The sequence below is a fragment of the Morone saxatilis genome, unplaced genomic scaffold, assembly GCF_004916995.1.
Source record: "Morone saxatilis isolate NCDOM2014 unplaced genomic scaffold, NCSU_SB_2.0 Contig1, whole genome shotgun sequence".
NCBI classification, from domain to species: domain Eukaryota; kingdom Metazoa; phylum Chordata; class Actinopteri; family Moronidae; genus Morone; species Morone saxatilis.
Window position 1 is genome coordinate 10,894,605 of NW_023339651.1, and position 10,451 is coordinate 10,905,055.

General features: G+C 40.0%; 1 protein-coding gene across 1 annotated transcript in view; it reads left to right on the top strand.

The window, feature by feature from the left end:
- svild (supervillin d) overlaps nt 1–10,451 on the top strand; it is a 42,906-nt gene that overhangs the window by 24,744 nt on the left and 7,711 nt on the right. The window contains exons 6-13 of the mRNA XM_035669552.1: nt 446–545; nt 1,835–2,376; nt 2,854–2,986; nt 8,454–8,601; nt 8,927–9,010; nt 9,173–9,259; nt 9,597–9,780; nt 10,174–10,346. Coding sequence (XP_035525445.1) covers nt 446–545; nt 1,835–2,376; nt 2,854–2,986; nt 8,454–8,601; nt 8,927–9,010; nt 9,173–9,259; nt 9,597–9,780; nt 10,174–10,346 — 1,451 coding nt within the window. The remainder of the gene's footprint in view (nt 1–445; nt 546–1,834; nt 2,377–2,853; nt 2,987–8,453; nt 8,602–8,926; nt 9,011–9,172; nt 9,260–9,596; nt 9,781–10,173; nt 10,347–10,451) is intronic.

Below are 10,451 nucleotides of genomic sequence, written 5' to 3' on the forward strand. Positions count from 1 at the left end.
ACTGTAGATTGGCAGATTAACAGTAAAGATTGTGAAACCTATGAAAAGAATAGTCATTCTTACACATTCTCTCATTAGGCTTAATCCTGATCAATTAAATAATATTGAAATTAAAATGTTCCTTGTTGTTCTGATGACTCTCTGGTTCAAACTTTACCCAGATAGATTCAGTAACAGTTTGGGGTAGTTATCTGCTACTGTATTACTGTAGTTATACTAATTTAGTATAACGTAAAAAATGCAGATGGTAACTAAATATATCCTTAACCACTGGTTATGCATCTATAACAGAAGGGTGGTGGTGGCACAACAGACTAATGATTGTTACATTGGAATAATTGCAGTTTGTGGTTTTCCTGCAACCTCAGTATATAATGGCTGAATTGTTTTGACATTAAATATTATGATGTTTTTTTTTTCTGTCTGTTTCTACCGTCTGCTTCAGCCTTTCCAAAACTGATATAAGCAAAGTAATGGATGAGAAAGAGGCCACAGATGAAGCTGAAGATGAGTGTGAATATGCTGCCACTGAGGAAGAAAAGAAGGTCAGTATGTTTTCTTTCTCCAGTAAGTCTTCTAAAAAATTCATACAAAGGTATCGCTCTGAATTTTGTTTGGAAAGGAATCATATTTTTGACCACTTTTGTTGCAAATCTGACAAATGTTCCCACCGCATGCGAGCCGATTCCAAAACTCTTACTCACCTTAACTTTGGCTCTGTTTACCTCTGGGTCTGGTCTAGTTTAGTTTTTATTGTTTTTGAAGTTGACGTGTGGATTGTAATTCATGTCACCGATGTACAGTTGCATCTGGACAAAATGTGATCACATCACCCTGATCTTAAACTGACCCCTCACAAGTAATGAAAGTATGGACTATTTATCACACACTTTATACACTGGTGGTTTTCATTTCAGAAGACCACCTGGTTAGCATTGCACTTTTACACCCAGCTGGCCTCACAATCTGCTTGTCCCTTCATCTCCTCCTAAATCAGCACTCCCTCATAACCTTTGACCTGTCAGTAGGTCTTCTGCTGTTGTTCCAGCTGCTGCTGCTGTATCATCTAAGCAATAACATATTGAAGACACACAAAAGGGCATGTGTGTGTGTATGGGTTATTTCATGTCAATATTTACTGTATTACTCTTTAAAACGCATTATCACATTTTCAAAAGGTCTAAGATTTTATGCTGTCTTTGATCAAAAGGCTTTTGTCTTACAGTTAGAGCATTACTCAACGCAACATATGTTTTCTATTAATGTGCTATTTCCTTTCTGGAAAAAAACAACAAACATGTCCCAAACATCCCAACACATCTTGCAGATTTATTGACAAAGGAGGAGTCCCCCAATAATCTTTGCTGACACACTGTTTGTTTGCTTCTTCTTCTCCCACCCATTAAACTTAATCCCTTTTTCTAATCACCATTGTTTCCACTTTTACAAGCTTTATGTCTTCTTTTTTCCCCCCTTATCTCCACTTTTATATCCCTTTAACCCCCTAATTCATCTGACATCCAGTAACACATATTCTCTTGATAACAGCAGTAGGTCTCTGAAAGCAGGAACAGTAGTACTTGGGACAACAGTGTCTGTTTGTGTATATGTTTGTGTAGTAAGAAAAGGGGTTTTCACTGTTCATGTGGAAACTGCAGAGGAGCTTAAATTGGAAAATGTTGGTCAGGCCTGGTCAGAGAGAGTTATGCTATAATCGGGACCGTGGAATACACTTCAAGTAGTACTGCAACTTTATTTAATCTTTTCCAGATATTATAAATGTTACAGCTGGTAGTAAAAAACATTTCTCTCTCTTTCTCCCTCTCTACTTTAGCCTTCTAGCCTCCACTCTGACAGAGCTCTCCCCCTCAACAAGAACAGAGACGCCTCCCCCCCTCCGTCTCCTCCCTGCCAGCTTGCCTCACTTCAGCGCCAAGACTCAGGGCCACGAGGCATCAAGGGAATCCTAAAGAAAAGCCGCTCCACCAGCGTGGAGTCGGACCACAGCGAGGGCTCGACGCAGGACTGCGCGCCAGCCCGACAAAGCAGTGTCACTCTCAGCCACCCCGAGAGCGAGGAGGAGATGGAGGAGATGGAGGAGGATGAGGAGAAGGAGGCAGAGGAGATGGAGGACGAGGCCAATGGGGAAAATGAAAGAGAGGATGAGTCATTAACTGATGATATCACAGATGGAGGGAGCTTCAGCATCAGTAGACAACAGACTGGGGGAAGCAGCAGTAGCAGTAGAGGGAGCTATGAGGAGATGCGGAGTCCCTCGCCTGACGAGAGCCTGGAGCAGAGGTCCACAGTGTCAGAGGATGTTGAAGACCTGGACAGCAGTTTGAATGGAAGCCAGGGCTCCTTACTCAAACAAAGGTCATTGGATTTACACAAACAGCATGCGTTATTATGAAGTGTGGGGGCTTAATGTAAAATAAAAACATTAAATAAAACTTACTTGTTGCCTCAAGGGCAATGCACATCTTTAGCTCTGAATACACTTACACTGTTTTACTTAAGTCATCGCAGTCAGTTTGTCCCTCCAATATTTTTATAATATTGTTTAAGTTCTTATAGCTCAGACTTGAGAACAGTGACACCATTAGAATTCAATTCCACAAAATTTGTCCACACAAAGATCTATCATTGCACCCTTTCAGTATATTTAAATAAATTCATTTTCATTTGAGACACATAACTAAAGCACCCATAAATTAAATAACCATTACAGGCTATAGCAGTGTGTTTGAATGTTACCAATACTTAAATACATAGTAAATATAACAAATGTGAATATCAATACTGTCTTGAAAAATCAGGGTTAAGAACTAATGTGTCTTTTGGGATTATCAGACTGGCAGACTTCACTAGCGATGGTGAGAAGAAGGACAGACTGAAGAAGGCAAAGCCAACCGAGCTGATCCAGACATCACTGGCTGATCGCTTCGGTCAGCTCCAAGATGCGGAAAATTCCTGGAGGAAAAAGGTAAGTTTGTACCTATTGAGCAAACTCTCTGTGTAGTTGGTTGGTTAGAACGAGTAACAGGTCTACAAGACCTCTTTTTAAAGCTCGTTTAAAATACTAGCTTTTTTTGTTGGCCTGCGTTGTTTTTTTGGGTGGATAAAAGGGCAGTAATGAGCAAATCCTGCCATATGTCGAGGCTTCCCCTGAGCTTTGTGTGCAGGGAGAGAAAGATTTGGCCAGGGACACATTTTTTCCTCTGCTGAATCAGCTTATTTCCCCTGGAGCTGCTGCCAAAAGGGTGTGAGGTTAGGAGGGCTTGGGGGTGCAGCAGATTTGGGAGTGGTGATACCAAAGCCAGAGATCCAGGGCTTAGCCAGCCTCCCAAAGAGAAAGAGAAACACACCCCTTCCCCTTGTAAAAATAAAATCCTACACCATGACCAAACACCTGCAAACCTTCCAAGCTAATGCCTGCTTCCTTTGTTTGTTTGTGTGCTCTCCTCGTCTCCTATACCGAAAAGTTAGAAAAATAATTCCCTCAGTAAGTAAGCTTTTGTGTTCTTTATCAACTTTCATGTCTCCCAAATGTGCATCCAGGTCAGACAGTTTTACAGAGGTCAGTGTTTATTAGACACATGCTAAGATAACTGACATTTTTTGAAGTGGTGATAGAAGTGCATGCAGGTTCCAACAAGCTCTACTCCTAAACAAACAAGATCACCCTTCCTTGTTTTCAAGTGGTAAAAAAACACTTACACTCTGTAATAACCAGTGCAAGAAAACAATGGTGCTACAGCAGTGGAAAATCCCCATGTGTGCCACAAGGAATATCCCTAAACAGTCAATTGGACCCTAAGATTGAAGTGATGTCATGTTTCTTTATACAGACCATCTCTTGGCTTGATGTCTGTTAAGATCAATGATCCTCTTGGGGGATTTCTGGTTTGGGTTCATCCTTCATCCAAGGATGACCTAACCTTAGAATAAATCCACTAGTCTGGAAAAAGCCACTTTATAAGTAAGTACAGACAGCCAAAAATGTGAACAAATCCCCAGTCAACTAAATACTAAAAAACTGATGTAATTTTATATTTGTGTGGTCTGTCTTCATTATGATGAATCAACACACGAGTCGATAATAATTTAGTGTAGTTCCATTAATGGCACAAAAACTGCATCCTCAACACTCACATGCATGAAAAGAAGGCCAAACTGGTGTCCAAAATGTCTGCGGATTTGGTCCTTTAATTCTATTGCCGTTGAATTGGTCTGGAGGCTGCTGTGCACTGTGGCTGCTACTGTACAGACCTGGGAAACTAACTCACATCAGAGATAATACACGGTTTGGCTAAATTATTGGCATTAATGCCATGTTGGCATTAGCTATGGGGCGTCTACTTACATGTGATTATTCTTGTTACATTTCCGTTTCTCTGCCATTGGTTTTACATGTTTAGGCATGTTGTTTCACCTCATGCACTGCCAAGCCGGAGCAGATGTTGTTGCTCTTTGGTTGATATGTGGGAGACTGGGGAATGTAACATGCATGGTACACACCATGGTCATCTTCAACCAGCTCCAGATGTTTCCTGCTAAGCTGTTCTGTACACCACAGTTGTGTTGTAAAGTGAGGCCTCGTTGTAAATTTAATTGAAAGATGGTCCGTCTTGTCTTGAGTAATGATTGTTAATCATTAGTTTGCAGCGTACCAATAGTCCATGTTTAATTGTATCTAAATAAAAAAGGTTTTGTTCATCTAAATTCCATTTTATTTTAAAGTGTAGTGTCCAAAAAGACATTAAAATAATATTTTAAAACCTACAGTTTGCTTTCAAATCCCTCAGGATTTGCTAAATGTCTAGGTTTTGTATTCCAGCGATGACTCATTGAAGACTAGTCTGATCCAGTCCATTAAGACTAATGATCCGTTGGAAATATTGTCCCTGGTGTGTTGATTTCCAGAAAATGTTTTTGAGATAAAATCAACAAAAGATGAGTTGATAGTCTCCCATACATTGAGTGTTAAAAAGGTTTTTTTAGGCAGCTAATACATTGAAAGGAGTCAAACTTTTTGCATTAATTCCATCAATGGGTGACATTTACACTCGATTTCAACTCTTGCTAGTTCATACCCTCATAAATTGGAATGAGTCACACATGCATTGCTTTCAGTTCATGGTGTTTGTCCTTTTCACATGCACTGTTATAAACAGTTTATTTCCCTTTTCCTTTCTCTCCCATCCTCCCAAACTTAATGCCTGGCCTTAGATGACTTTAATTGTTTCTTCTTTAGGCTTCCATACAGAAACCCACTCATTTCAGCTGTTGCGGCCTAATATCGCCCTGCTATGCTCTTTCTCCTCCATACTCTTCTGATAATTTCCCTCTCCTCTTCTTCTATTCCTCCTCCTTTTACCCTCTAGTCTCCTCTGTCCTTACCTGCGGACTCTACCCCTTTCTTTGACATCTGCCTGTCATCCTTTCCCAGTCCTTTCAGGTGAGTGTGTACATACTGTACATATGTGCCCTTTTGCACGGACTTAATCAATTCATTTTGCCCCTTTTCCTCTACCTGTATTCTGGACAACCTCTCACACCCTCTGAGTATTACCACAAAGAAATGAGAGCTGTCAACACACTTGCTATTGCTACATGAATGAGGTATGCTGGCCCTCAGTCGGTCGATATCTGTGTCAGTGGTTTGAGTGCCTGAACCGTACAGTAAGGCAGGGCTGAGAAAAATGGTTTCCTGTGGGGGCTTGAGGTCCAGACCCTTTCCTCCCCTCCCATCTCTCTGGGGTCCTGTCAGGCCAAGGTATTTCCCCTCTCTGATTGACTCCAGAGATGGGCTGCTCGCTGGAGGGCCTGCGTCAGTCAGTCTGTATGTGTGTGAGAAGGCTTTAAGACTGTGTGAGATGACAGGTATTGTAGTTTACAATCCTTAATGTACCAAGATCATGTAAGGTAGTGTGCAGGCTATTGGGAGTTGTATGCTTTAGTATTAATAGTTTAAAGGTAAAAGAAACTAGATTTACTAAGGTTTCTCACTTATGCTGCCTTCAAAACATATAGAAACAGTTCTGTAGGTCAGAAGATTCTTTCATGTTATGAAGTCAGCAAGAGTTCACTTTGATGTCCAGCCCTAGTGTGTTAACTCTGTGTGTGCTAGTGTGGGTGAATGTATTTGTTTGAACTTTTCTCTCATGTCAGGCTAATATTTGACCACATCATGCAACATGTTTGACATTAAAGCACAAAAAAAACTGTGTGAGAGGCAAAAAGACAAATGGAGAGAGGGTGTGTATGTGTTTGAGTGGAAGATTGTTAGAAGGAAACTAGTGTTTTTTTTCCCCCCATTTAGGTACTACATGGTTGTTTGTATATCACACCATGTGTCACATTCATTCAGGACAAATAACACATTCCTCAGGCTTGTTATTTAAATTAGACTACGTTATTCTTATATCACAGGGCAATTTCCAGCTCCTTCCCTCTCAGGGTATCAAAAATGATTGGTTAAGTAGGGCTGGAGAGTCTTGCTCAGGGACAGTTCAGCGGTAAATATATTGTTAGACACACAGACTGTTGTTGGATTAAACTTTTGACCTTCCAGTCACAGAGCCTCTTAAACAGCCAAGTTATTTTTCTTCTGCTTTTCCAAGCAACCATTGGCTTTGGCTTTTTTAACTCCGATCTGCACGACTTCTCTTTCAAAATTAAGTTTTCTAGAAATAAAGCTTTAGGTAATGCAGTAGTGACTAACGTTTATGTTGATTGACAAAATGTATAAAAATATCATTGATAATTTGTACTGTGAGTTATTGTCACACTATCCAAGCCCTCTTTGGACAGTTTGCCTGTTTGTCACAGTGCTCTATTCATAATATTTCTTTTTAAAATTCACATCCGGTCTGCTGTTGTTCCTTCTCTTGTACGGCTAATCAATTAATTTTGTTAAAAAGTACACCTTTTAACAAGCTGTAGAAATTTGCTGCATAGCTAAACACCAGCGTTTGACTTCATTAGCTCTAAAGGCAACTGTAGCCAAGAAGTGAGGTCAGCTGCAGCTAATTAACACATTTTGTGAGTTGGAAAACTACAAAATGAAGACTCCTAGCTGTTGTCTGGTTAATATGCTCATGACATGCCAGTGGAAGTTCTCGAGTAAGAAAACCCCACTGAGGAAGAGGTCCTTAATATCTTTATCTCTGTATTTCTTTACTTGCTCTTTTCATGTAGAAATACATTTGATCACGCTTGGTACAAACTTAGCTTGTTTAAGACAACCAAGACAGGCATGAAGGTTCATTTATAGAAACTAAAGTTTGAAAGGTCAGACCATGTTTCTCAAACTGTTCAGCATATACTTTTGTATCTACATCAATTTATTGCCAAAAATTAGAGGACAAATGATTTTGTAATGAAAGTCCTCCTGCAGCAGTCTGGCTGTAGTTCACCGCTTTAGCCACAACATCTTTTTCTCCTTAAAGCTGCTGACATCTGTGAATGTTTTAGTTGACTCTTCAGAGCTTACAGTAAAGATGATGCTATGAATTACAGTGTGATAGTCAGCAGATCATCATTCATCCACAAAGATAATTCCTCTAGGACTGTAACAAGCTATTTGGCTTCGCGAACTCCAATCATTTGTTTGTCATTTACTTCCGTCTCTTGCAGCACACACTGGCCTGCTGCTGCTCTCTTAAGAATTCAGATAACACAAGTACTCCCAAATCAAGTTTCGGATATCTTTTTTTTTTTTTCATTTTCTTATCTTGTACAATAACTTTGCTTCATGCCGTGTATCTGCTTAGAATTTATTTTTTGTGCGTGTTTTTCCTGTGTATTCATAGTGTGGAGGTGTATAACCTACTGTGGAAAGGAAGCCACCACTCATGCTACATTACACCCAGTCAATTGCTCATTATTTGCGAAGGAATAACAGGAGGCAGCCAATAAAAACCCAGGCAAGGCCATAAAACGCTTTAAATATTTAGCAGTGGAATATCATTAATTACTATAACAGTTCCTGGGGTCCAGTGGGACCAGGGGGACCAGTAAGACTCTGCTAATTAATTTTTAATGGTGGAGTTCAGGTGCAAAAATGGCAGCAGGAGTAAATCACGCAAGGAAATAGTCCACTGAATAGTCGGTGATGGATGGTCTCGGTATATAAACAAGGATTTTAGTATTTTATTGTCAGGCCTCAACATTCTTCATGTTTTTGTTTTTTTTTTGTTGTAAAAATAAAGTTTCAATAACACAGTGAAAACTTCTGGATTAGTTGTTTTTTGGAGACCTCACCAGCACCCAGAAATCATTGGAAAGTGATGGGAGTTTTCATAATTCCCTACTAAATGAATTTCTATCTCAATATCTTCCTTCACCATCACCAGTAGTTTCTCCTATCCTTATGCAACCTTTCTTGCTCACTCATGGTTACTTCACTGTGTCCTCATAACTGTCTGTTTGAATAAACGTTCCAACAGAAGTCCGGTGTAGATGTGGAGCCCAAGATGTCGCTGGCGGAAAGGATGAAGATCCTTAAAGACAAGGAGGAGCAGTGGAAAAACAAAGGCAAAGGAGCAGCCAACGACTCCACCCAGTTCACTGTGGCCGGACGCATGGCCAAGAGAGGTGAAACTTCAATGTTTGTTTATTCATTATGGCCTGAGCACGCTTATTGTTCTGCAGTGATATGCCAATAAGCAGATCTTGCAAAATCTCTGTTCTCTTGCATGACTTTTCCATTCCTTTAAGTGTATTTTAGGTCTTAGACTCTGCTTGCTTGGACTATTGGTCCAATAAAACGAATATGCCACCTTGGAATTATTTATATGTATTTTTCACATTTTTAGACAAAACAATTATTCGATTAATTGAGAACATAAATGACAGATTAATCAATAATGAAAAGAATCATTAGTTGCAGCCCTGATTTTCACCCTTGTTTTTCCACCAGGTCTTGTGTCAGATACGGGAAAAGAAGAGTCTCCCCTTATCTTTCTCAAGAAGTCCAATGCCACACCTGTGAAGCCACACGAAGGTAGTAGACATTCCACTCCAACTTGTCTATGAGTCATTCAGTTAATCAATAATTAAAATGTAAACTGTTTAAAACAATTTTAATTTTAAAAACGTATAATTTGAAATAAATAAGTGTATGAAGTAAAGATTAATCAGGCCTCTGTTTGTTTTTGCTGGACAGAAATCTCCAGTAGAACTGATGTCAAGGTGGAAGGAGATAAAAGGCTTGACAAGCTCGAGTCTTTCCTCGACAAGCTCCACAATAAAGGTACAGTCCCCCTATTTGTTGTCATTTCCCATAAAGGATGATATTTAGTCACACATTGTGTTATTAAGGGCCTATTGTACGTGTATGTGATCAAATTTCCACATTTACTTAATCCCAATCTTAAATCTCTTTTAGTGCCACATAAGTGTTTATTAAACATTACAGCTCACACGACACAGCAAGCTCACATAACCGGATATCAAACACGTTTTGTATATTGTATATTTGAATCACCTTATTGTGACCTTGTCTTTCACTGTTCTGTTCACCAAAAGCATAATTCATCAAAAAAAGTCCCATGTAACACTTCCTGTTACTTCCTTCCTGTGTGGGTCAGGCGTGAGCAAAAGCAAGACATCCACCATCGAGGTGACGGAAGAGAGGGAGAAAGAAGTGATGACTCTGGATGATGACGAGACATTCGGCAACTTCTACAAAGCTGTCTCACCCTCGGCCCTCCAGGACTCCAGTGTGGTTCTGACGGAGGAGGACCTCTGCCAGATCCAGGCCGATACACCAAAGTTAGTTTATAATAATCGTAACAATAACAAATTACACTATTAACCATTCTCCTAAGAACTTTTTCTGTATCTTATTGACAAAAATGTATTGTTTATGTGATCATTTGCCATCAATCCTGTCCTAACTATTGTTAACATCAGTGGCAACTTTATAATCCACACATTTAAGACGACACAACAACAATAACAACACAAGTAATTGTAAAACTGTTTAACTTGGTTTAGTTAAGTTAGTTAATTTTAGTTAAGCGAAAGACGGAACGGACATTAAAAAAAATCCCCAAAAAGTTATTTTTGGCATTAACATATCATAAATAAGATCAAACCTGTCATTCTCAGGTCCTCAGTTGCTTGGATTGAAAATGACCACTGTTTTGTGCATTTGTGTCTCAGGCTCACATCAGCTGTAGCAGAACACAAGCGAGCAGTGCGACCAGCCAGAAGGAACCAGGGCTCCAGGAACCCTCTGCGGGCTCTGGCTGCCCGCAACGACATCCGCCAGGTCTACACCGAGCAGAGGCTTAACGTAGCCACAGTGGAGACCAAGAGGATCCAAGTGGAGAGGAGTAAGACTAACCTACCTATTGCGGTGCTATTAAGGCTCCCTAGCTGGGCTTAAGAGTTTTATAAGACTTAACAGCTTTCACAGACCACCAATGGTTAAATCCACA